The sequence below is a fragment of the Selaginella moellendorffii genome, unplaced genomic scaffold, assembly GCF_000143415.4.
Source record: "Selaginella moellendorffii unplaced genomic scaffold, v1.0 SELMOscaffold_3, whole genome shotgun sequence".
Classification (NCBI taxonomy): domain Eukaryota; kingdom Viridiplantae; phylum Streptophyta; class Lycopodiopsida; order Selaginellales; family Selaginellaceae; genus Selaginella; species Selaginella moellendorffii.
In genome coordinates, this window is record NW_003314264.1 from 2435909 (window position 1) to 2463064 (window position 27156).

General features: G+C 46.7%; 3 protein-coding genes and 1 pseudogene across 8 annotated transcripts in view; 3 read left to right on the plus strand and 1 right to left on the minus strand.

The window, feature by feature from the left end:
• LOC9655246 (peptide chain release factor 1) lies at window positions 1-16567 on the plus strand. Of its 5 annotated transcripts, XM_024668590.1 has the most exons (12): window positions 1-103; window positions 13843-13943; window positions 13998-14096; window positions 14145-14328; window positions 14380-14428; window positions 14488-14566; window positions 14613-14687; window positions 14740-14817; window positions 14918-15076; window positions 15128-15223; window positions 15284-15571; window positions 15623-16567. In XM_024668590.1, exons 1-11 carry the CDS (start codon window positions 19-21, stop codon window positions 15479-15481), a joined length of 1203 nt encoding a protein of 400 aa, XP_024524358.1. In that variant the 5' UTR covers window positions 1-18; the 3' UTR covers window positions 15482-15571; window positions 15623-16567. The 5 variants fall into 5 exon arrangements, with proteins under 5 accessions (XP_024524358.1, XP_024524359.1, XP_024524360.1 ...); XM_024668591.1 differs by lacking the exon at window positions 15623-16567 and having other exon boundaries at window positions 15163-15223; window positions 15284-15370; XM_024668592.1 differs by lacking the exon at window positions 15623-16567 and having other exon boundaries at window positions 15135-15223; window positions 15284-15304.
• The window catches only part of LOC9643512, a 28545-nt gene extending 9248 nt beyond the window's left edge, over window positions 1-19297 (plus strand). Inside the window, exon 5 of one of the 2 annotated variants that reach the window (XM_024668601.1) lies at window positions 19273-19297. The gene's annotated coding sequence lies outside the window, so the exon portion shown is untranslated. Of the gene's footprint in view, window positions 1-4542; window positions 4636-19272 lie in introns of those variants that run through there. The other variant, XM_024668600.1, reaches the window with a different exon arrangement.
• Window positions 7980-27156, minus strand: part of LOC9643517 (glutathionyl-hydroquinone reductase YqjG) — a 22096-nt gene continuing 2919 nt past the window's right edge. Inside the window, exons 2-6 of the mRNA XM_002963670.2 lie at window positions 13596-13689; window positions 8853-9029; window positions 8548-8772; window positions 8342-8470; window positions 7980-8272 (exon numbers count right to left, since the gene is read on the minus strand). Of these exons, the coding sequence (XP_002963716.2) occupies window positions 8039-8272; window positions 8342-8470; window positions 8548-8772; window positions 8853-9029; window positions 13596-13689 (859 nt within the window). The 3' untranslated portion in view covers window positions 7980-8038. The remainder of the gene's footprint in view (window positions 8273-8341; window positions 8471-8547; window positions 8773-8852; window positions 9030-13595; window positions 13690-27156) is intronic.
• LOC9643516 lies at window positions 17902-20719 on the plus strand (annotated as a pseudogene).

Below are 27156 nucleotides of genomic sequence, written 5' to 3' on the forward strand. Positions count from 1 at the left end.
GCTCTGTTTTTTAGGGTTATGATGCTGGGAGCTGCCCAGCGATGGCGATGGCGTCTCCCGGCGTGGAATCTGGGAAGCAGGAGCTTGTATTCCACGCTCATGGGTATGTTCTTGCGAAATGTAGGTGGATTGGAGTCATGGATTTTCTATCTCCAGACAAGCATGCGCGCATTCCCGACGATATTTTGCGAATTTTGGAGAAGAGAATGATCTCTATTGAAGACCGCCATGCCTGCCTTTCCGAAGCGCTTCTAGAGGTAAAGTGTAGATTCGGATTTCGTCCTTGAAAATACGATCGTGAATGATTTCAGCCTGGGATTGCGTCAGAAAAGCTCATCAAGATGAACAAGGAGCTTCGCAATCTGGATTACTCCGTGGATATGATCAAGGCGCTGAGAGCCAAAGAAAAGGTTTGACGTCTAAAGTTTGGAAAAAAGAGACTCTTTGGTTGAATGCAGGAAGTAATTGGCTTGAAAGAATTGGTCAAAGAGTCCGTTGAAGACGAAGAAATGCGTAGGCTGGCCTCTGGAGAACTTCAAACGGCCACCAGAGAAGTGAGAGATGCTCAGCACGATGTTCTCCTGGAGCTTATACCTAAAGATGAAGCTGCTCGAAGCAGAGCAGGCAAGTGCTCTCTGATGTGCTTGATGTTTGATATGTTTCATCTAATTTTTAGGAGCTGGAGGTGACGAAGCGTCAATTTTTGCGTCTGATCTCTTCAAGATGTAGGCACGTCTTTCTGGTTCATGTCGAATGCTTATTAGATTTCTATGAATGCTCTCAGGTATGACAAATATGCTGCAAACAACTCATGGAGGTTTGAAGTTCTGAGCATTACTACCACCGACACCCGAGGTTACAAGGTAACTATCCGGTTCTCCACGGGCGTATCTAAGCTTGTTTTTATAGGAGGCTAGTGCTGCAATATCTGGAGATGGTGTTTATGGAGCTCTTAAGTTCGAAAGTGGCGTTCATCGCGTCCAGGTACGACAGTAATTGCCGTGGTTTCATTTTTTTATATGCATCCGTGTGCAGCGTGTTCCTGTCACTGAGAAGGCTGGGCGTATACACACAAGTACTGCGTCAGTCGCTATTCTTCCCGAAGCGAATGAGGTTCACTCCAGGTTTACTAAACCTTTGCACTTGCATAGACCATTGATACATGTTTCTTTTTCTCGTTTTTCTGTTGCTGAAGTTTTGACTATGCTGACAGGTTGATGTCGAGATCCGTAATGACGAGATAAAGATAGACACTTACCGAGCTGGTGGAGCCGGTGGACAGCATGTAAATACTACCTGCAGCGCAGTCCGAGTTACCCACGCTCCAACAGGTATCGTGGTCGCAATCCAAGACACAAGGTAATCCCTTCAACACGCGTGCTTTGCTACAACTGAGCTGAGATTGTATAGAACAAAGCAAAAGCTTTGAGTATTTTATATGCTAGGCTGTACGAGCTCGAGCGGTCCCGAGCAGCGGCAAGTCGGTCTGAATTACGACAAGATCAGGTAATTCAGTTTATTGTCGCAGAACGTTATTTTTTCTATTTTTATAAATTGTCACTCCAGATCGGCTCAAGCGACAGATCGGAGCGCATAAGAACGTATAACTTTCCCCAAGGTCGGGTAACTGATCATCGAGTGGGAGTGACGCAACACGCGATTGAGCAAATTATGGAGGGGATTGGTCTGGAAATTTTTGTGAATGCGCTCAAGATGCAGCACGAAGCGAGCGCTTTGGCGTCGCTCAAATCTGCAGCAGCTTGACTACCCATAAGTTTCACTGTTTTTTTTTCTTCCTATGTTTTTTTACCGTGTCAGATGTTGACAATTGGAAGCATTTGTTTGAACGTCAGATGAGTGTTCTATTATAAATGGCAACAGCACTGACTTGTTTCCATGCACAGGACCGTCATCGGATCAATGTGCGTGGACGGCACGAAGCTGATCATGTAGGCCTCTTTCGTGCGACGATGTGAGCTAAAAAATGGAGTGGGGGAAGTCAGAGGTGCCAGGCCACCTACTTAAACGTTTCTCCTGAAAGAATCAACATCTTGGTCAGTAGCAGAGGAGGATGGAGTTTTGTGTGGAGTTTTGCGAGGACGAGGAGCTTCTAGCTGTCAGCCTGTTCATCCCAGAAATGCAGGATTTTCCCTCTTTTGGGAATTCTTCTGAAAGGGAATTAGAATGCTTGCCGCCATCGCCTTGCTAGTTTAAAGGAATAACGTTTCTAGGAAAAAAGAAAAAACATCGTTAGTAAAGCATATTTTCACCACCATGACTTTTACTTTACATTTGAAAAGTTTCTAAAATATTAAATAGTCTTACCTCCATAAAGGTTTGAATAAACAATAGATTAGTTTTGGTTTAAACCAGACGAAAAGGTCGCCTCACAAGAAAAAAGTACCAGTCACTGAAAGTTTCACCTCTCCTCATCTCTCAGGAATCCACCTCTTTTGGTTTAAGCTTAATTTCGCCACAACCAGCTTGCTCTTGCTGCTCCGCCCAGCACGAGTTTGTGCTAGCCCGCACAACAAAAACAAAATAGATTTTACCCTTGTTGTAAACTCTGTATGGATCAGCAGGAAATCTGATCCAGACGATAATCTTGTTGTGGGCTAGTGACATGGATTAAGTGGTCTAAAGTCTCTTTCATACTAAAGCCTTAAAAAGCTTTTCACAGAAGTTTAAGTAAAACAGGATGCCTCATGGATTGTGCATTGCCATGAGGGCTTGCGCAGATTTTACTCATAAAATATACTTTACATTCCAACAAATATTCTATACCGTATCAGAATATTTGTTTGAATGTATAGTATATTTTCATCGCCCTTAACAGCATACCTAGATTATTTGGTAGTCAGCAAGAATGAGAAACGTGTTGGTCAAGGACATCCATCATCTCCAAGACTATCCAGTCTTTGGTTCACAGACATCGGCTTTTGTTACGTTTGGGAGCGTGGGGGAGCTCATGGCCTTCTTGCGACAGCAGCACCCGCTCTGCCCACACGGCTGCGATAGCTCGGCACTCACCAAGTTTGACTATTTCGAAAACCACATGCTGATCCAGCCGCGCTACAAGTGCACGGTGTGCAAACGGCACTTCACCCTGGGTGGCACAATACGAGCGAAACGAGCCAAGAAAGAAGATGGCGGTCGTCCAAGGAAGAGACCCAAGAAGGAGCAGCAGCAGAACAAGTCAAGGGGGCAGTGTCTTCCTCGCGAGATGGTGCCTTCGTCGATGATTCCATCGGCCGCAACCAGTGGGAGTCGCGGTTGTGCATCCCCGCACAGGGCAAGTCGCGGAGCTTCAAGGAGAACGGCGAGGCCATCACCAAGCACTACAGGTCAATGCCCTAGTCAACTCGTGGTCCGGGATCAGTCGTTGCCAGTCAACGCCTGTGACCTCGAGGGATACGTGCAAGACGCGGAGATCTTCCAGGAGGTTGAGAAATTGTGGTGTAAAATGGATTTGGAGGACAAGGGTCCTTCCGTGGAGGACGAGGAGAAGAACTTTCTCAGGGATTTCAATGTCGATGATGGTGATGATCTAGATTTACTACTGGGTCTTGAGGAGTTCAGCCGGGAGTTCAGCAACCCACAGGGCCAGGGCACCCGATTCGATTTGGGCGAGGAGCAAAACAATTTTGCCATGGAGCTGGTGTGGCAAATGGAGGAAGAATTTCCCATCCCAGCACTAGACGAGGAGAATGATTTCGCCATGGAGTTGGAGCGGGAAATTGAGGAAGCATCTATGAAAGCAAAGGAGGAGGCAATGCTTGTATGGAAGGACGAAGTGAGTAAAATTCGAAATCAAGACAATCTCACATTCACCACAAATCACATTGGTTTTGGAGGTGCCCAAACTCTTAAATGCTGATCGATCAGCAAAAAATGAATGATAAATGAAAAGCATTAGCGAATAGAAGTAATTTTGTTTTTGGAACAAGTTCATTACATTATTTGTTATTAGGTGAAGAGTTTTTCGTGAAAAAAGACTCACCCATCCCTTGTGAAAGAAAGAAAAAAAGAAATTAGGGCGAATTAGGTCTCCATAAGGTCGTCCCCGGAGGCAGAGGAGCCGCGATGCTGTGATTGTCAACCGAGCAGGTATTCTGGTGGCGCCCTCGCCGACAATGCAGCGATCGTCCTAGCGATCGATCGATCGATCGATCGATCGCTCGCTCGCTCCGGAGAAGAGCAGAGAAATGATCTGGGCAGGATTCGCGTACGCCGCGGGCGCCGCGATCGGCCACAGCTGCATCGATGCCAGCAGGAAATGGGCGTCCCAGCGCTTCTCGGACCGCGAGCTCGTAGCTCTGGTGGCTCTCCTGGACGCGCTGCTCCTCTCCTCCATGGCGCTCCTCTCCGGCGGCTTCGATCTCTTCTCTTTGACGCGGCTGGACACCGAGTACTTCGTCTGCTTCGTCGACAGGGGCCGCGGCAGTGAGTCCAGATGCCACTAGAGAAAATTTGATCTCGTCATCAAAGGTAGAACTTTTCTTTCTTTCTTTCATCGTCAACTTTGTCATCTCGTCTTCGCAGGACAAGCAGATCAAACGCTCCAGGTCGGCGCTCGATGGTCACCAAAAGGAGAAGAAGCTCACCCGGCTTTACTCCGGAACGTTTCTCGTCAAGCCGACCACTCCTCGTCCTCGTCCCCGGGAAACTTCACAAGGAGACGATGGAGCCCAAGACACTGACCATGCCAACGACACCCAAGGTACGTAAACTTCCTATGATCAAGTTCATGGAGACCATGGTTCCATGATCTGAAAGTTTCAAAACTTTTAGACGGCGAGGCCGAGGAGATCCCGGAGGAGGAAGCAGTGTGCCGCATTTGCGTGTGCGATCTGGGAGAGGAGGGCAAGACGCTCAAGCTCGAGTTTAGCTGCAAAGGGGAGCTGGCGCTGGCTCACGAGGAGTGCGCTCTCAAGTGGTTTGGGATCCGAGGCAACCGCGAGTGCGATGTTTGTGGCCAGGAGGTCGTCAATCTCCCCGTCACGCTCGTCAGGCTCCAGCAAAACCAAAACAATATCAACGCTGAAACTCAAGTTCTCCAGCAAGCTCAAATGGCGCAAATGAGTGCTCTCAACAGGTAGATTCGTCCATCTCGCTCTATACTTTTGTAGATTCCATGGTGTTCTTCCAGGATTTGGCATGACGTTCCCGTGCTCGTCATGATCATCATGCTCACGTACTTTTGCCTCCTCGAGCAGCTACTGGTGATAATTCTCTGATGATTTCGATTGATTTGCGAAGTTCTTGGATGGATTTCTTTGTTGCCTACTACAGGTGAGACGAAAGGGCCCTCGAGCATTGATGCTAGCTCTGCCATTCGCCGTCATGTTTGGAATGCTCACTGCCATCACAGCATCAACGCTTGGTAAGATTTCGTTTCTCTCTCTTTCTCTCGAGCTCCTGTTTGTAACAATAGATTCTTTCGACGCACAGTGAGGCGGCGTTGTATGTGGCTCTTTGCCATCTTTCAGGTCGGTTTTGTCATACTATTTGCGCATGTTTTGTAAGATCACTCTCTTAAAACTTTTTTAGCTCTTATTTCAATCCATGATCCAGATGAAGTTGAACCCAATCTTGTCAATTTCGCTGGCCGGTTTTGCGGGATTCGGATTGTCCATGATCGTGAATGCTCTCCTCCTGGAATGTTGGAGCTGTAGAACAAGAGCAGCGCGACAAGAAGACGCAAGCGAAGATATCGTGTAAATATGTACTGTAATTCTCACACACTTGTTTTGTGATAGAACAAAATGTATGCATCGCTCGAGCACCTCGATAGCTCAAAAATCTCTTCCACCACCTCATCGTCAAAGCTGTACCACTTTCCATTTGGAAGTTTGATGGTTGCCGTGTAGTGCCCATAGTCGGAGTCTCCCATATGGTTAATCAATCCATACAGTTTGTACTCCTGTTCCCAAAGTGTCAAAATCTGTGGAAACTCCACCGTGGTGTCGATCTTCTCCACACTCCCCGAAGAATCGCACTTAAACCTTGCCAAATGGAGGATCAAATTCCGTGGGAGCTTCCCAAGCTCCAGTTTCTTGACAGCGTCCTTTTGGTTTCTCTTGCACTTTGGGCAGTGCCAGGAATCCAAAACATCGTCTTTGGTGTACTCCCGGATGCATGATTCCAGAGAAACCGGCTGCGCCGTCTCATGGACTGGCAGCGAGAGAGAGGTGAAAGATTCAGGCGTGGAGGAGACCATGTTGGAGCACTTCGGGCATTTCACTGTGGATTTGGTTTGGCCCTCGAAGAAATCTGCGAATTCTTGATCCAGGACACCCAAAAGAAAATCGAGATACTCCTGTGCGTCCTGCTGGACGCTCGGATTTGTCAGCTTTGGCCCTGGTTTTACAGACTTGCTTGCGTTATTCCAAATCGCCCTCACCACTTTCCTAAACTCGATTGCTATCTCACCTCTTACGCTGTCTGATTTGAAGAAGAAGCTAGAGAGCTCCGGCGTGTGAGCAACGCACTGTAAAGCACTGTTGGTTTTGAAAGCCCACAGCCATTTTCCTTGCACACAACCCAAAAGAAAACCTAGAATATTTAAAGAAAACAAGCAGACATTATAAAATAATAAAATTATCAATTCTACATTTTTATAATAAATTTTAAATGGAGAGTTATTCATGATAAATGATAATATTAAATTTATTTGTAAAATACCTATAAATTATTTTTAATTGTATTATAAGCTTATATACAAACACATTTCACATTATAAAATTAAACTTCACTACTCAAATACATGATTTAAAATTATATAAAAGATTAAAATTATAGTGATTTTTAATAGTAAAAAAATATATAAAAATAGTTTATTTGCTATAAATAAATAACAAACTCTTGCTACCCTTACTCTTGTAATAGCAAATATTTCACGATTTTATTTTTTGTATTTTAGCTAATTGAGTAAGTCATTGACATCATACAACCAAATTAAAACAAAATAAAAAATAAATTCAATATGTAATAATTATCTTCTAATATAATTATATTTTAGGTTATAAGAGTAACTTTAAAAGTTTTAAGTACTAGTTTTATAAGGATTTTTTACACACTCTTGACAACAGTTTCTATAATTAAGAAAATGGGATAAAAACCATTATTACAAATTTTGAAAGATTGTATTTTTTCTTGTAACATTCAAAAATTCATAAGGGAAAGCATATGTATGAGAAGTTAAAAACCATAGATTTTCTTAGGATAATTGACAAAAATATGTAAATGATGGTGGAAGAAAATGCATGATACTTTTTATCTTTAAACTTTATAGTTTTAATAAATTTAAACATCCTTAATATATATGTAGTGCATGGTAATATTACTAAAAAATATTTTTTTTCAGATGTAGTATAATATATCTCCTATATAATCGTAACACACAAAACATTTTAATTTTATTCTTCAACATTACATTCCATCTAGCTAAATTCTCTTTAATATCCTTTTTAGTATATTATCTAAAAAAGAAAAGGTTTTAATGATCTAATACTTTTTTTGCTAAAGGCTTTTCTTTATTTGGATGCCTTTTATGCTAAATAATGTATCAAGCTCAACTGCTATATTATCTTTCTTGTGATATAAAAATTTGATTTTGTGGCAAATACATCAACATAAGAAACAATTGCATAATGCTGCAAGACTAGAGGGACCAAGAGTGACAAGCAAATCAACTTGTATCACTTACATTGTGGTTTAATGCCTTGAAAGCATGTAATAATTGAAGATTAATTCAAGAATCTACAAGACTGGTTACAAGAGTGAAAGGAATCAAAACCAATGGTTCATATTATCCCCAAGATCTCAGAAGACCATCACAAAGATGTTGAAGATTGCTTAAGTACATCTGGTTGGCTAGTTGCACTTAATATATAGAGATCCACTTGCATGGGATCTGGCATTGGTTGATCCTTACGACACTGCATCGTGAAAGCGTAAAAAGCAAAAGAGAGAAAGCAGAAATGAGAAACGAATAATATATTATCGAAGGTGACAATTATAACTGGGAATCTAAAACTCATGTGTTAAACTTGTGGCGGTCGTGTGGAGTGGAGTAGTCGATGACGCTTCCAACAGGGATGACGCCATACGGATTGATGGAGGGATGACTTCCGTAGTAGTGCTTTTTGATGTGGTCCATGCGGACGGTGTCCGAGATCCCATCCATCTGGTACACGTCCTTGACGAAGTTGAAGAGGTTTGGGTACTCACGGATCAGCTTCTTGTTGCACTTGAAATGAACAACATAAACCTGGCATAGGTAATGAATTTGAATAAAACTTCGAGAGAAAGCAAGAAAAAAAAACACCCCAGAGCTTACTTCGTCGAATCTTATGAGCGTCTTGAAGAGCCGGAGATCTGCCTCGGTGAAAACGTTTCCGCACAGATACCTCTGCTTTGAGAGGATATCCTCGCAGCGATCCAGCGCATTGAACAGAGCCTCAAACGCCTGCGACAAGTAAAAGAACTTGGATTCATGGCTTCCGAACGAAGAAAAACTAAAGAAGAAAGGTTCTGAAGATTTACCTCCTCATAAGGCTTCTGCTTGGTTGCAAAGCCACAGCGATAAACTCCGTTGTTGATGGAGTCATACACCCAAGCGTTCACTTCATCAATCTTGGCCTGGAGATCTCTCGGGTAAAGGTCGAAGTCGGGACGCTTTGCAAGATGGTTGAACTCGCTGTTGAGCATGCGGATGATATCAGAGCTCTCATTGTTCACGATAGTTTTCTTTGCTTTGTCCCAAAGAACCTGTTTACGTCAGGCTATCAAGCTCTGAAAACCTTGAAAGGAAAGAAAGAAACGAAGAAAGAAAGGTAGCAAGTACTCACGGGAACAGTGTACTTTCCAGTGTAGTTTGGATTGGCGATGTCGTAGAGTTCACGGACAGTCTTGGCATTGTTTATGGTGTCAGGCTGAGCACCAGGTTCCTCGTTGTCAGAGGAAGGAAACGTCCATCCAAAGTGACTCTCGCCTTCTTTGGTTCTCTCCCACTTTGGTTTTGTGGACTACACGTTACGAGAGAAAGGTGTGAAGATCATCCTCAAGAAAACAAAAGAAGAAGCTTCTAGCACTTAGAATTGTCCAAAGCAACAAGGATACACGCCAACCATATGAAGCACAAGAATCGAAGAAAACAACACTTAGTTGTCACAAACAAACCATATGAAACACAGGAAATCAAAGAAAACGCTAGCTTCATGCAAGCGCGAGAAAGCTTCTTAACTTCCAAAAGAAAGACGGAAATTTCTTTGACATACCTGTTACACGACACACCCTCGCCACGTGTCCATTAGGGTTTTCCTGTTCTGTCCGCTAGCGCGGTGCGCTTTGATCCCGATTTGTCTCATGGTATCGGAGCTGGGATAGCGCTATGGAAGGAAAGCCATCCATCCGCGAGTTTGATGGAGAAGGGTTTGAGGGATTCAAGATCCATCTTGAATCCTATCTCTTGTTTCATGGTTTGTTGGGGATTGTAGATGGGACAGAGTCATCACCGGCTCCAGGCTCTAGCACTGCTGAGGTGCGTGATTGGAACCTTCGGGATTCCAAGGCTAGAGGGAGTATTGTGATGTGCTTGTCCTCAAATGTTCTCTTTGCTGCCCCATCAATTCCAAAGTCCACTGCGGCAGAGCTTTGGAAGTGGCTGAGTGACACTTATGGCACCAAGAGTGAAATGGATGTCTTCAACATCCATTCACAAATGGATTCCTTGAGGCTAGAGGAAAATGGCAGTATCCAGACTCACACTGCCAAGCTCCAGGGCTTCTTCACACAACTTGCAGCTGCTGGGGCGAAGCACTGTCTCACGGATGAGCAGCAGAGGCTGCGGCTCTACAGGTCCTTGCCAGCGAGCTGGAAGAATGCAGTTGAGAGCCTGCTTCTCCAACCAGGGATGACTTGGGCAGATGCCGTGAGGAGTCTTCGCAACATTGAGGCCATGCGAAGCGAGAGAGCTGAAATGCCACAGGCTATGTATGCTTCGCAGGCTTCTGGTGATGCCCAGGTGGCAAAACCGCATGCAGCTGCAAATGCCCAGAAAGGGCAAAATTCCGTGGCATCTGGGCGTGCCAAGCCCAGACTTGCTAAGAATCAGTGTGCTCGCTGCTTGGAGATGGGCCACTGGGCTCGAGATTGCCCTGCTCCCAAGCCTGTCAAGCGACTAGCTACGTTGGCGAAAGCTAATTTGCTTGAGCGTGATGGAATTGCTACTGCAAATGAGGCTGTTGAGGAGCTCTACAACGCAGAGGCAATTGCTGCACCAAGCCGGTGGCTCTTAGACTCTGGTTGTACTAATCTTATGAGCAATAAGAAGAGTCTTTTTGAGTGTTATCAGCCGAGCATTGGAAAACGTGGTGTTCATTTAGGTGACAATACCACCATCCCTGTGGACGGCATCGGGCAATTCCGGCTCTCACTCGATCATGGGAGGACCATGGCTTTTGATGGTGCCATGCATGTTTCCACCCTACGACGAAACTTAATGTCCGTCGCCAAGATATGTGATCAAAATGCGGTGGTAGTCTTTGATGCAAAGGGAGTCTCTTTAGTTGACTCTAGCGACTTTCATATGCTTGGTACACAGTTGCTTCGTGGGTCACGCATTGGGGACTTGTATGAGATTACTGCTGTCGACCCAGTTCAGGCCTTTCAGACTGTGGAGGCAGATTCTCGTGCGGAGCTTTGGCATAAAAGACTCGGTCATGTTCATTACCAATCTCTTCAACGGATGAAATCCCAAGATATTGTTACTGGATTGGATTTCCGACGTATCCCATCTACATTTTGTGAAGCTTGTGTTTTAGGCAAGCATCACCGCCGGAATTTCTCACCGAGTAAGCATCGAGCACTTGGACTTCTGGACTTAGTCCATTCTGATCTTTGCGGCCCCATGGACGTGCCAAGTCACGATGGCGCAAGATATTTCATCACATTCATTGATGACTATAGCCGTCGAACATGCATCCACTTCTTGATGCGTAAGAGTGATGCAGTTGCTGCCTTTCAAACGTACAAGGCATACGTTGAAAACCTCCTTGGTCGAAAGATAAAAGCTCTTCGAGTTGATGGTGGTGGTGAATACCTCAACAATGAGCTTCGGGGCATTTGTCGTGATGTAGGCATACAACTGCAAGCTACAGCCCGCTACACCCCCCAGCAAAATGGTGTTGCAGAAAGAAAGAATCGTACTCTTGTCAATGCTGCTCGTGCTTTGTTAGCCGATGCACATCTTGACAAGATGTTTTGGCAAGAGGCCATAGCCACAGCAATGCATGTACAAAATCGCCTTGCCACGGCTGCTTTGGATGGAAAAACCCCTGAGGCATTTTGGACAGGTTCTACTCCTGATGTGTCCCACTTTCGGGTCTTTGGTTGTGCAGCATACGCACATACCCCTGATCAACTTCGGAAAAAGCTAGATCCCAAGAGTAAAAAATTCATCTTCGTGGGATATGCACAAGACGACACTATCGGGAGAAAAGCTTACAAGTTGTGGGATCTCGCATCTCACAAGGCTCTTGTAAGCACAGATGTCATGTTCAATGAAGATGACTTTCCCATGCGTACAGAGGCTCTTCAAGATCCTTCTTTTATTGCTGAGACTCGACTTGTTCCTTTGATCCCACTTATGGGAGATGGTCCACTCTTGCCTCCGCCTCAAGATCCTCTTCATGAGTTGCCACCAGAGATTCCATTGGGGAATCCTCCACTTCTGGACATGCTTGAACCAGCTGATGCTCCTCTAGTTGAGGACAGGCCTCCGACACCTCCACCACCTTGTCGACGTCGTGGCATGCCTGATCCGATGCCAGTTCTTGATCACCCCCAGGAACGTCGGCCCTCGTTAAAAGTCCGGGAAAATGCTGAAGCAGATGCTGCAGAGCTTGATGACTTTTATGGCTTTGTTGACATCGGCATCCCCATGACCTATGATGAGGCCATCTCAGGACCTGAGGCTTCATCTTGGATGGAAGCTATTGCGGAAGAAGTTTCTTCCATTCGGGCTAACGGAACTTATGTTCCAGTTGATTCAGCACCACCGGGACGACGTGTTTTGGATCCAAAATGGATTTTCTCCAAAAAGTATGGGAAAGATGGCCAGGTTGTACGTTATAAGGCACGGTTGGTTGTTCGCGGTTTTCGCCAAGTCCATGGCCTTGACTACGATGAAACATTCTCACCGGTTGTAAAAATGGCCAGCCTCCGTACTCTTTTTGCCCTTGCGGCTGCTCGCAAATGGCCAGTCCACCATATGGATGTCAAAACTGCATTTCTGAATGGGGATTTGCAAGAGGACATCTATATGCATATACCTCCTGGTTTTGAGGACGATGTTGCCCCTGGTGGCCCTATATGGCAATTGCGGAAAGCTTTGTATGGCTTAAAACAGAGCTCCCGTATTTGGTATCAAAAATTTGATGCCACCCTACGTGCTCAAGGCTTTCGTCGCTGTCATGCTGATCACAATGTGTATGTCAATGGTCATGCTGAGTGCATGGTTATTGTGGCCCTCTACGTTGATGATTTGCTCATCATGGGTGATGACAACGATGCCATTGCTGCTCTGAAAGATGCCCTCAGCCAGCAATTCCAGATGAAGGACCTTGGCCGAGTCTCCTACTTTCTTGGCTTTGAAGTCACACGTGACCCTGATTCTGGTGGCTACATGCTTAGCCAACGCCGTAAAGTCGAAGTCTTGCTGGATCGGTTTGGTATGCGTGATTGCCACCCCGTCAAGACCCCGATGGTCGTTGGCGCTATCGACCTCACAGTTGAGCAGTCTGGTGAGCCTCTACCCACTGGGACTCCCTATCGGCATCTCATTGGTTGCCTCACATATTTGGCCCTAATGACTCGCCCCGACATCACATATGCGACTATTGCCTTGAGTCAGTACAACACATCACCAACCACCATACATTGGCAAGCTGCCAAGCGTATTGTAAGATACCTCCGGGGCACTATGGACTATGGCATTGCTTATTCAGGGGGTGATGCATCATTAGCATGCTACACGGATGCTAGTTTTGCCAACAACAAAGGTCATCGCTCGACTTCTGGCATTTGCCTTTCCTTCTCAGGAGGTGCCATCACGTGGGCCTCCAAGCGACAATCTGTGGTGGCCCTTTCTAGTGCAGAAGCGGAGTACATCGCACTCACTACTGGTAGCAGGGACGTGGTCTGGGCTCGAGGGTTACTTGCCGAGCTGGGATGTGCACAAGATGGCCCCACTACTTCTTGGTGTGACAACCGAAGCAGCATTGCCATGTCCAAGAACCCCGTCCACCATGCCCGCTCGAAGCACATTGAAGTCCAATTTCACTACGTGCGTGAGTTGGTTGACGGTGGCACCCTCGCCGTCCAACATCTCGGGACACAGGATATGCCAGCCGATCTTCTCACTAAGCCGTTGGGGCCACACCAGTTTCAGCTCCTACGTGACAGATTTGGTTTGGTGAGTGGCTTCGGTTTGGGGGGGAGTGTTACACGACACACCCTCGCCACGTGTCCATTAGGGTTTTCCTGTTCTGTCCGCTAGCGCGGTGCGCTTTGATCCCGATTTGTCTCAATACCGTGACGCCAATAGCATGGTCTAAGCCCTTGAGCTTGAGCGTAGCGAAGCACCGGGAAGCCCAGGGACACGCATACGAGATGTAGAGATGGTACCTATCGGCCATGGCCGGAATATCACGCCCAGCGATGGCGATGGCGTCTCCCGGCGTGGAATCTGGGAAGCACGAGCTTGTATTCCACGCTCATGGGTATGTTCTTGCGAAATGTAGGTGGATTGAGCTGGAGACATGGATTTTCTATCTCCAGACAAGCATGCGCCCATTCCCGACGATATTTTGCGAATTTTGGAGAAGAGAATGATCTCTATTGAAGACCGCCATGCCTGCCTTTCCAAAGCGCTTCTAGAGGTTAAGTGTAGATTCGGATTTCGTCCTTGAAAATGCGATCGTGAATGATTTCAGCCTGGGATTGCGTCAGACGAGCTCATCAAGATGAACAAGGAGCTTCGCAAGCTGGATTACTCCGTGGATATGATCAAGGCGCTGAGAGCCAAAGAAAAGGTTTGACGTCGAAAGTTTGGAAAAAGAAGACTCTTTGGTTGAATGCAGGAAGTAATTGGCTTGAAAGAATTGGTAAAAGAGTCCGTTGAAGACGAAGAAATGCGTAGGCTGGCCTCTGGAGAACTTCAAACGGCCACCAGAGAAGTGAGAGATGCTCAGCACGATGTTCTCCTGGAGCTTATTCCTAAGGATGAAGCTGATAGCAGAGGTTATATTCTCGAAGTCAGAGCAGGCAAGTGCAACCCATAAGCTTGATGTTTGATATGTTTTATCTAATTTTTAGGAGCTGGAGGTGACGAAGCGTCAATTTTTGCGTCTGATCTCTTCAAGATGTAGGCACGTCTTTCTGGTTCATGTCGAATGCTTATTGGATTTCTATGAATGCTCTCAGGTATGAGAAATACACTGCAAACAACTCATGGAGGTTTGAAGTTCTGAGCATTACTACCACCGACACCCGAGGTTACAAGGTAACTATCCGGTTCTCCACCGGCGTATCTGAGCTTGTCTTTATAGGAGGCTAGTGCTGTAATATCTGGAGATGGTGTTTATGGAGCTCTGAAGTTCGAAAGTGGCGTTCATCGCGTCCAGGTACGAAAGTAATTACCGTGGTTTCATTTTTTTTATATGCATCCGTGTGCAGCGTGTTCCTGTCACTGAGAAGGCTGGGCGTATACACACAAGTACTGCGTCAGTCGCTATTCTTCCCGAAGCGAATGAGGTTCACTCCAGGTTTACTAAATCTTTGCACTTGCATAGACCATTGATACATGTTTTTTTTCTCTCGTTTTTCTGTTGCTGAAGTTTGACTATGCTGACAGGTTGATGTCGAGATCCGTAATGACGAGATAAAGATAGACACTTACCGAGCTGGTGGAGCCGGTGGACAGCATGTAAATACTACCTGCAGCGCAGTCCGAGTTACTCACGCTCCAACAGGTATCGTGGTCGCAATCCAAGACGAACGCTCTCAACACAAGGTAGGCCCTTCAACACCCGTGCTTTGCTACAACTGAGTTGAGATTGTATAGAACAAAGCAAAAGCTTTGAGTATTTTATATGCTAGGCTGTACGAGCTCGAGCGGTCCCGAGCAGCGGCAAGTCGGTCTGAATTACGACAAGATCAGGTAATTCAGTTTATTGTCGCAGAACGTTATTTTTTCTATTTTTATAAATTGTCACTCCAGATCGGCTCAAGCGACAGATCGGAGCGCATAAGAACGTATAACTTTCCCCAAGGTCGGGTAACTGATCATCAAGTGGGAGTGACGCAACACGCGATTGAGCAAATTATGGAGGGGATTGGTCTGGAAATTTTTGTGAATGTGCTCAAGATGCAGCACGAAGCGAGCGCTTTGGCGTCGCTCAAATCTGCAGCAGCTTGACTACCCATAAGTTTCACTGTTTTTTTTTCTTCCTATGTTTTTTTTACCGTGTCAGATGTTGACAATTGGAAGCATTTGTTTGAACGTCAGGTGAGTGTTCTATTATAAATGGCAACAGCACTGACTTGTTTCCATGCACAGGACCGTCATCGGATCAATGTGCGTGGACGGCACGAAGCTGATCATGTAGGCCTCTTTCGTACGACGATGTGAGCTAAAAAATGGAGTGGGGGAAGTCAGAGGTGCCAGGCCACCTACTTAAACGTTTCTCCTGAAAGAATCAACATCTTGGTCAGTAGCAGAGGAGGATGGTTCATGAAATGACGGCTGCCGATGGGACGCTACGGGTGGTTTCTTTTCCTTGGTGCATTAAGTTCCGGAGCGTTTGCAAGAATCTCTTGAAGCGGATGAAACTCATCGGTAGAAGGTCGTCAACTCGTGGGGTGCTGGTGAAGAGGAGCAGCAACAAGCACAGGATCAGTTGGACAGCGAGCTTTGCATACAGGCAGCAGCAGAAGCAAAAGCTCAAGAAGTCGGGAAGCAGTTTATGGTCGTTTAGTGGCTACAGCAAACTCAAGAACAGTGATAGCTGCACGGAAGCTTTAGATGGCCAGGAAGTCATCCACCGCAACTTAGAGGACTCTCAGGCTTCGTCCAGCAGCTTCTCGTTCAAGAATGATGCGGAGGACCTTGGGCATGGCAAAGGCAAGAAGATTTTGTCACCGCATCCTGGCGTGCAGCGCAGTGAGGCTATGAAGCTCAAATCGAGGTGGGACGAAGTGGTGGAGATGGTTGTAGCGGACAGCTTTGATGATTTGGTGGACTTGGAGGAATTTCTGGGCTACTATATGCTGAGAAAAAAGTACCAGTCACTGAAAGTTTCACCTCAGGAATCCACCTCTTTTGGTTTAAGCTTAATTTCGCCACAACCAGCTTGCTCTTGCTGCTCCGCCCAGCACGAGTTTGTGCTAGCCCGCACGACAAAAACAAAATAGATTTTGCCCTTGTTGTAAACTCTGTATGGATCAGCAGGAAATCTGATCCAGACGATAATCTTGTTGTGGGCTAGTGACATGGTCTAAAGTCTCTTCCGTACTAAAGCCTTAAAAAGCTTTTCACAGAAGTTTAAGTAAAACAGATGGATTTTGCAGGCTTGCGCAGATTTTACTCATAAAATACATTCCAACAAATATTCTATACCGTATCAGAATATTTGTTTGAATGTATAGTATATTTTCATCGCCCTTAACAGCATACCTAGATTATTTGGTAGTCAGCAAGAATGAGAGACGTGTTGGTCAAGGACATCCATCATCTCCAAGACTATCCAGTCTTTGGTTCACAGACATCGGCTTTTGTTACGTTTGGGAGCGTGGGGGAGCTCATGGCCTTTTTGCGACAGCAGCACCCGCTCTGCCCACACGGCTGCGATAGCTCGGCACTCACCAAGTTTGACTATTTCGAAAACCACATGCTGATCCAGCCGCGCTACAAGTGCACGGTGTGCAAACGGCACTTCACCCTGGGTGGCACAATACGAGCGAAACGAGCCAAGAAAGAAGATGGCGGTCGTCCAAGGAAGAGACCCAAGAAGGAGCAGCAGCAGAACAAGTCAAGGGGGCAGTGTCTTCCTCGCGAGATGTTGCCTTCGTCAATGATTCCATCGGCCGCAACCAGTGGGAGTCGCGGTTGTGCATCCCCGCGCAGGGCAAGTCGCGGAGCTTCGAGGAGAACGCCGAGGCCATCACCAAGAACTACAGGTCAATGCCCTAGTCAACTCGTGGTCCGGGATCAGTCGTTGCCAGTCAACGCCTGTGACCTCGAGGGATACGTGCAGGACGAGGAGATCTTCCAGGAGGTTGAGAAATTGTGGTGTAAAATGGATTTGGAGGACAAGGGTCCTTCTGTGGAGGACGAGGAGAAGAACTTTCTCAAGGATTTCAATGTCGATGATGGTGATGATCTAGATTTACTACTGGGTCTTGAGGAGTTCAGCGGGGAGTTCAGCGACCAACAGGGCCAGGGCACCCGATTCGATTTGGGCGAGGAGCAAAACAATTTTGCCATGGAGCTGGTGCGGCAAATGGAGGAAGAATTTCCCATCCCAGTAGTAGATGAGGAGAATGATTTCGCCATGGAGTTGGAGCGGGAAATTGAGGAAGCATCTATGACAGCAAAGGAGGAGGCAATGCTTGTATGGAAGGACGAAGTACGTAAAATTCGAAATCAAGACAATCTCACATTCACCACAAATCACATTGGTTTTGGAGGTGCCCAAACTCTTAAATGCTGATCGATCAGCAAAAAATGGATGATAAATGAAAAGTGAATAGAAGTAATTTTGTTTTTGGAACAAGTTCATTACATTATTTGTTATTAGGTGAAGAGTTTTTCGTGAAAAAAGACTCACCCATCCCTTGTGAAAGAAAGAAAAAAAGAAATTAGGGCGAATTAGGTCTCCATAAGGTCGTCCCCGGAGGCAGAGGAGCCGCGATGCTGTGATTGTCAACCGAGCAGGTATTCTGGTGGCACCAATCGCGCCTTCGCCGACAATGCAGCGATCGTCCTAGCGATCGATCGATCGATCGATCGCTCGCTCCGGAGAAGAGCAGAGAAATGATCTGGGCAGGATTCGCGTACGCCGCGGGCGCCGCGATCGGCCACAGCTGCATCGATGCCAGCAGGAAATGGGCGTCCCAGCGCTTCTCGGACCGCGAGCTCGTAGCTCTGGTGGCTCTCCTGGACGCGCTGCTCCTCTCCTCCATGGCGCTCCTCTCCGGCGGCTTCGATCTCTTCTCTTTGACGCGGCTGGACACCGAGTACGTCGCCGCGCTCCTCGTCACCGCGGCGATCAAGGCTCTGGTGGGGTTCATGTACCAGCGTGCTCTCCACGTCTCCCCTCTCTCGGTCACTGTTCCTTATCTAGCTTTCACTCCAGTTCTTCTGGTTTTTACGAGCTATGTGATCATCAACGAGCTCCCGAGCTCGCAGGGGCTCATGGGAATCGTGGTGGTCACTCTCGGCGGCTACTTCCTCGCGCTGGATCACCCGGCGGAGGTGGAGGTGAAGAAATCCGACGAGCCCCCGGGCAAGATCGTCTCGGTTCTTCCTTTGCTTCCTTGGAACTCGTCCAAGGCTTGTGACAAGGTCCCAAAGTTTTCCACCGATGGCGATGGTGTCGTGTTGGATCTCAGTGAGAAGAACTCCCCTCCGGTGGCGATTCCTGGAGGGAATTCTTCCTGGTGGCCACAGATTCAATGGTAAAGATTTCTCTCTCTCTCTTTTTTCGCTTTTCCTGTTCTAAAGTTTGCAAAAGGGAAGAGGGGACGCTCCTCATGCTGGGTGTTGCAGCGTTACTGAGCATAAGTAACAGGTTCGTTTTCTCGAGATTCATTTATGGCTTCTTAGCTCCATTGTCTTTGCAGCCTTGACAAAATGGCTGGTCACTTGGCACCATCGCTTCTCAATTTTGCTGCTCTCCAACGAGGCTTTACGGCCGTTCCCGTGGTTTTATACCTACTTGTCACAAGGTTGGCTTGTTTATCTCTCTCAGGTGATAGCTTAGCTGACTCCTGCGTCAATGCTCTTCCGCCGCCACCGCCATCCATCTCCAACACCCCAGGAGCAGCAACACCCCGATCAAACTTCTCGCTCATGCGGCTCCTCACGCCCCGCTCCGCAAGAACAGTGTCTCTTCCATTGCGATTCACGCTATCGTCTTCTTCGTCCGCGTCTCCGTCGTCTTCTTCGTCGACAGGGGCCGCAGCAGTGAGTCCAGATCGTCATCAAAGGTAGAACTTTTCTTTCTTTCTTTCATCGTCAACTTTGTCATCTCGTCTTCGCAGGGCAAGCAGATCAAACGCTCCAAGTCGGCGCTCGATGGTCACCAAAAGGAGAAGAAGCTCACCCGGCTTTACTCCGGAACGTTTCTCGTCAAGCCGACCACTCCTCGTCCTCATCCCCGGGAAACTTCACAAGCAGACGATGGAGCCCAAGACACTGACCATGCCAACGACACCCAAGGTACGTAAGCTTCCTATGATCAAGTTCATGGAAACCATGGTTCCATGATCTGAAAGTTTCAAAACTTTTAGACGGCGAGGACGAGGAGATCCCCGAGGAGGAAGCAGTGTGCCGCATTTGCCTGTGCGATCTGGGCGAGGAGGGCAAGACGCTCAAGCTCGAGTGTAGCTGCAAAGGGGAGCTGGCGCTGGCTCACGAGGAGTGCGCTCTCAAGTGGTTTGGGATCTGAGGCAACCGCGAGTGCGATGTTTGTGGCCAGGAGGTCGTCAATCTCCCCGTCACGCTCGTCAGGCTCCAGCAAAACCAAAACAATATCAACGCTGAAACTCAAGTTCTCCAGCAAGCTCAAATGGCGCAAATGAGTGCTCTCAACAGGTAGATTCGTCTATCTCGCTCTATAGTTTTATAGATTCCATGGTGTTCTTCCAGGATTTGGCATGACGTTCCCGTGCTCGTCATGATCAGCATGCTCACGTACTTTTGCCTCCTCGAGCAGCTACTGGTGATAGTTCTCTGATGATTTCGATTGATTTGCGAAGTTCTTGGATGGATTCTTTGTTGCCTACTACAGGTGAGACGAAAGGGCCCTCGAGCATTGATGCTAGCTCTGCCATTCGCCGTCATGTTTGGAATGCTCACTGCCATCACAGCATCAACGCTTGGTAAGATTTCGTCTCTCTCTCTTTCTCTCGAGCTCCTGTTTGTAACAATAGATTCTTTCGACGCACAGTGAGGCGGCGTTGTATGTGGCTCTTTGCCATCTTCCAGGTCGGTTTTGTCATACTATTTGCGCATGTTTTCTACAGTTGGGTAAGATCACTCTCTTAAAACTTTTTTAGCTCTTATTTCAATCCATGATCCAGATGAAGTTGAACCCAATCTTGTCAATTTCGCTGGCCGGTTTTGCGGGATTCGGATTGTCCATGATCGTGAATGCTCTCCTCCTGGAATGTTGGAGCTGTAGAACAAGAGCAGCGCGACAAGAAGACGCAAGCCAAGATATTGTGTAAATATGTACTGTAATTCTTACACACTTGTTTTGTGATAGAACAAAATGTATGCATCGCTCGAGCACCTCGATAGCTCAAAAATCTCTTCCACCACCTCATCGTCAAAGCTGTACCACTTTCCATTTGGAAGTTTGATGGTTGCCGTGTAGTGCCCATAGTCGGAGTCTCCCATATGGTTAATCAATCCATACAGTTTGTACTCCTGTTCCCAAAGTGTCAAAATCTGTGGAAACTCCACCGTGGTGTCGATCTTCTCCACACTCCCCGAAGAATCGCACTTAAACCTTGCCAAATGGAGGATCAAATTCCGTGGGAGCTTCCCAAGCTCCAGTTTCTTGACAGCGTCCTTTTGGTTTCTCTTGCACTTTGGGCAGTGCCAGGAATCCAAAACATCGTCTTTGGTGTACTCCCGGATGCATGATTCCAGAGAAACCGGCTGCGCCGTCTCATGGACTGGCAGCGAGAGAGAGGTGAAAGATTCAGGCGTGGAGGAGACCATGTTGGAGCACTTCGGGCATTTCACTGTGGATTTGGTTTGGCCCTCGAAGAAATCTGCGACTGGAGAGGGGAGCTCTGGGCGCACCTTTTTTCCTTTAGGAGGATTCTCTTGCTTCTTGAATTCTTGATCCAGGGCACCCAAAAGAAAATCGAGATACTCCTGTGCGTCCTGCTGGACGCTCGGATTTGTCAGCTTTGGCCCTGGTTTTACAGACTTGCTTGCGTTATTCCAAATCGCCCTCACCACTTTCCTAAACTCGATTGCTATCTCACCTCTTACACTGTCTGATTTCAAGAAGAAGCTAGAGAGCTCCGGCGTGTGAGCTGTAAAGCACTGTTGGCTGAACAAGAATTCCCTTGGTTTTGAAAGCCCACAGCCATTTTACTTGCACACAACCCAAAAGAAAACCTAGAATATTTAAAGAAAACAAACAGGAATTAAATAATTAAATAATATATATAAAACAACTGTGAGTGCATGGAATATAGAAAAAAGAATACAGAAATGTGCATATCAATTAGCCCAAAAACTCTAACTTATACACAGGAGCGAGTGGTCCGGATTGAAACCAATCTGACGGCTACCAAAATCCCACTACGCTAATATTAGTATACGGCATCGTAGCCGTACACTTGGCCCTCACATTAGCCCCTCCTCTCGGAATAATGGAAGGCCGTCAAGGTTCTTTTGTAGATGGGCCGGGATCTGGAGGAACGTCAAAAGGAGGCATCGGTGGATCTGTAGATGGTATTAACTACTCCTGATCCCTTTGTATGAAGCGTTTTAACCATTGCACATGCACAATCTAAACCACGTACCGTAAGATAGGGAAAACGGACTAACACCAAATCATCCACTTTGTATTCCGCAGGTGGACGATGATGGGAATTGTAGCGCTGTTGTTGTCCCACTTGTACACGGCCTAAGTGTTCAATAGACTCTGCTTGGACAAATGGAAAAATGCTTGTCAAATACTGATCCCATGACCTAGCATCAAGAGCTCATGGCAATCGCGAAGGTAAACCCAACTCTGTTAGTAATATTGGATCATGACCATATAGAAGTTTATATGGTGAAGCACCAACAGAACTCTGAACCCCTGTGACATAGGCATACCGAAGAGACGGCAAATAACCATCCCAATCCGAATGCTGAAAGTTCACATACTTCGCAATCATCCCTTTGAATGTCCGAACAAGCCGTTCCACCAGACTGTCTGATTGTGGATGATAAGCACTCGTAAAAGTGTGGCGTATCCCCAACCGAGATGTCAAAACATGAAATACCTCAGCCATAAATGCAGGACCATTATCCGAAAGAATCCACTCTAGACAAGAATGCTGGAACACCACTCGATTGAGGAGGAAGTATCCAACAGTAGTTGCAGAGGCACTAGCAAGAGCACCAACTTCCACCCAACGAGTCAAGTAGTCAGAAGCAATAATAACATACTCATTGCCAGCAGTCGATCGTGGAAAAGGTCCTATAAGATCAAACGCCACCAACTCAAACGGACGAAAAACTGCAATTGACTCCAACCATCCTTCCGCAGCACAAGGGGGAGTATTACTAGCTTGGCACCAAACGCAGCTACGCACATACTGGATAATATCACATTGCATCTCTGGCCAATAGAAAGATCTGCGCAGCTTCTCGGTGACACGACGGTGTCCCATATGCCCACCTAGAACAGAAGAATCATGGTAGGCATGGAGAAACCGCGGAATAAACATCGAAGGCACCACTAGCCGTAAATGATCATCAGGATCCGTCCCCACAAAATAAAGAAGGCCATCTTCAAGGCGATATTGAGAATATAAATGCCGGAAAGGCAAGTCATCAGCAAGTGATGCAGAATTCTCAAACCCATCTCGAAGCCTTCGAATCCATGGCTCAATCTTTTGAGCCTCGCGAACCTCATCAAGAGAAGGTAGATCTTGCTCTGCGCCCTGTGGACACTGAACGTCAAGGACAGCAACCGCCGACGGCACAAAATCCTCATCTAGAAAATCCACAGATGCTGGAACAACAAGTTCGTCAGAAACATGAGAAGTGAGTGGAGAAGGAAAAGGAGCTCGAGAAAGGGCATCAGCATCAGCCATAGAACTCCCTGGGTGATGAACAACATCGAAATTATATATCTGAAGCTTCAAAGCCCATCGAGCCGTATGACCAACCAGGTTCTTCCGCTTCAATAATGAAGTAACAGCAGCATGGTCACCTTCAAGTAACGTCCGAGAACCATGTAGATATGCATGAAGTTTGTCGAAACCCCAGACTGCTGCTAAACACTCCTTCTCCATCGTGGAGTAGTTCATCTCCGCTGGTTGTAATGTACGGCTTATGTATGTAATAGGATGGCGCTGACCAGGCACACTTGAGCTCTCTTGCATCAACACACCTCTAAGACCAATGTCAGAAGCATCCACACGCAAAATAAAAGGTCGAGTGTAGTCAGGATATGCCAAAACCGGAGGAGTCGTCAATAGCTCTTTGAGATTCACGAACGCCCGCTCACAATCCGGAGACCAGATGAAAGATGACGTTGATGACTTCAGCAACGCTCGCAATGGTGTAGTGCGATCGGAAAGATGATCCACAAAACGACTGAGATACTGCATCTTACCCAAAAAGCGCTACATATCATTCACACACTCCGGAGTAGGGAACTTTAGAACAGCCACAAGTTTGTCAGGGTCAACTTGCAAACCCTTACGAGAAATACAGTACCTAAGATAAGTTCTGTCCTTGGACCCAAACACGCTTCAGCTTCAAACCAACGTCGCGTAGCCGATCCAACACTTTACAAACATCACGAACGTGCTCCTCCCACATCCCCTCTGAGTGGATCAAGACATCATCAATAAAGTCAGCCGTCACCTTCGGCATATCGCAAAGAACCTCATCCATCATCCGCTGAAAAGTTGCTGGAGCATTGTTCAAACCAAACGGCATCACCAAGAACTTGTACAAACCAAATGGTGTACGAAAAGCAGTCTTAGGAATATCTTCTTCGGCCATCGGTACTTGCTAATACCCAGAAGCAAGATCTAGCTTGGTGAACTAACGACTTCGCTCCAGACGATCCAAGAGATCAGCAGTGTGAGGAAGAGGGTACACGTCCGGGATCGTCACTTCATTTAATGGACGATAGTCGATGCAGAAACGAATACTCCCATCAGGCTTCGTCACAAGATGAGGTTCACATGCCCAAGGACTCCGCAACTTCCGAATAACACCCTTCTCCAACATCTCCTTGACGTTTGCACGTAAAATCTTGATCTCCTTGGGTGACCGACGACGAACAAGAACCTTGATTGGACGAGCATCCCCGGTTGGAATGGGATGATGTGTGGCAATCTTGGCCCCAGACGATAGATCAAATTCAAAGAGATCAGAATACTCCTTCATGAGCTGGTCAACAGCTGCAACACAAAGATCATCGGAGGGATCGGAAAAGGGAAGAGCAGAACAAGATGGAAACACAATAGGAAACAGTGGGGGAACAAAAGTAATAGAAGCAGAGGTAGAAGTAAAGGGATGAAGAGGTACGGAAGTGAGAGGAATGGATGAAACATAAGGAAGAACGAGATAAGGGGGAGAAGCCTCAAAATCACACTTGGCATGATTGCGCTGCAACCAATCCATACCAAGAATGAGGTCAAAAGCTTGACTCGGCACCACCCGCAACGACTGCAACTCAAGCTCGAGATTGCCCACACGCACAACTAAGTCCGCCTCATCTCGTGCACATGCATGTGTACGGCCGTTGCCATAAAGAATGAAAACTGGATCCGCCGCATGACGCAAGTGTAGACGACAACGTGTGGCAACAGGTCGAGCAATAGAAGATAAACTCGAACCTGTATCAACCAACACAAAGAGAAGAATAGGAGACCTCTTGTTATAAAAACGAGCTTGGAAAGTAAACACTGGTGTAAGCTCCTGAGTTTGGACTTCCTGGGAGGTCACCCAACCCAGTACTATTCAAACCCAAGGACGCTTAACCCCAAATATCCCAAGACCCTTAACCGATTGGAAAAGGGGGTGCACTCTTATTCATTGGCCCTTTCCCTCTATATTTGAACCCCATGGATCGTCTCTCAAGTCGTTCCCTTTGGTTGCTTACAATCCACCACACTTCCCTGCAAGTTCACGCCCTCGTGAACGGAAGCTGAGAGCCGCGGCTCTCCCGAGAGCCCCACTCTCTTGACACCCTACCCCTCGGGTCAAGCCCAGCGGGAGCAAACTGGACCAGCCAGATGTCAATCAACATGTGGTGTGATTCCCCTAGTCAACCAACAGAGTCGAACCTGAGACCCTCTCTGATACCAAATGTAAGCTCCTGAGTTTGGACTTCCCGGGAGGTCACCCAGCCCAGTACTATTCAAACTCAAGGACGCTTAACCCCAAATATCCCAAGACCCTTAACCGATTGGAAAAGGGGGTGCACTCTTATTCATGGGCCCTTTCCTTCTATATTTGAACCCCATGGATCGTCTCTCAAGTCATTCCCTTTGGTTGCTTACAATTGGATGAACCGGTGCCGAGTGAACCCCTTGATGATACTCCCGAAAGAAAGATGGAGGGGTCACTAACTTATTCGCGCAAGGTCCCTCCATTACTCGCGCGACTCCTCGTTTCCCGAATGCACCTCGGTATCCAAACCTTCCACCACAGCAGCACCAACGGGACGTTGCTGACGCCAAGGTCTCCACCCAGGAAATGGAGGTCGCCAATCTGGAAAGCGCCGACAACGCCAATAAGTATGACCAACTTCATCACATGCCCAGCAACGAACATCACGGCCACGACCACGTCCTTGCCCTTGTCCTTGGACTCGAGTAGCAGCAGCATCAACCTCCATGGGAACAGGACCATCACTCATAGGAAGTGGAGCTGAAGGACGTGTAACAAGAAGTGGAAGAAGCAACGTCTCATAACATTGTGCTAAGCGAAGAGCATCGTCAAAGGTGGCAGGAGCAAGTGCATGCACAAGTCCGACAAGATCTTGACGAAGTGCTGGCCACAACATTCCTAGCTTGATCCGCTCCGATATATTTGGCTCCGCACGAAGCAAAAAACTTCGGAAACAAACGCCAAATTGCATCACCGACTCAGATGGCCCTTGGCGAAGACGATGAAATTGTTGGAAGGCATCATCACAATCGTTGGCGTGTCCGAAGGCGCATTTGAAGACGTCCGGAAGAACACTCCAATCACCACGAGTGGCTACGCTCAATCCATTATACCACTGCAATGCCGTCCCTTGGAGACATGTGGGGAACTCACGCAAACATCGAGCATCATCCCAAGAATGATATGTGGCAATCACCGTGAAGTGATCGAACCAATGGTACACATCATCCCCAGGAGTCCCACGAAAGAACTCCGGCCGAACACGAGGATTGGCACCAAGAGCAGGAGGAGTTGTACCATGTGCCATGAACACTACCATCAATTGAGTTTGGTTGTTCAATTGCAAGCGCATAGCATCAAGCAATTGAACCAACTGCTGCTCTAGAGTCAAAGGAGGAGATTGCGGATCGGCCATGAAGATGAATGAAAAAAAGAAAGAGCAAAAGAAGAGAAATGACAAAAAAACTGGAAAGAAATGGTAGATCTAGACAATGCAAAAAGCTAGATCTAAACCAAAATCCTGAAAGGAAAGAACAAAAGAAAGGAAATGGAAAAAACTAAATCTAGACAATGCAAAAGCTAGATCTAAACCGAAATCCCAAATTTAAGCACTCCCCAGAGACAATCAAAGGTGCCCCTCACCTCCACGAATGTGAATACATGGAATATGGAAAGGGAATACAGAAATATGCATATCAATTAGCCCAAAAACCCTAGTTTATATACAGGAGCGAGTGGTCCGGATTGAAACCGATCCGACGGCTACCAAAATCCCACTATGCTAATATTAGTATACGGCATCGTAGCCGTACACTTGGCCCTCACACAACAAAATTACCGATTTTACATTTATATAATAAATATAAATGGAGAGTTATTGATGATAGATGATAATATTAAAATTATTTATAAAATGCCTTAAAATATTTTTTAATTGTGTTATAAGCTTATATAAACACATTTCACATTATAGAATTAAACTTCACTACTTAAATATCTATTTT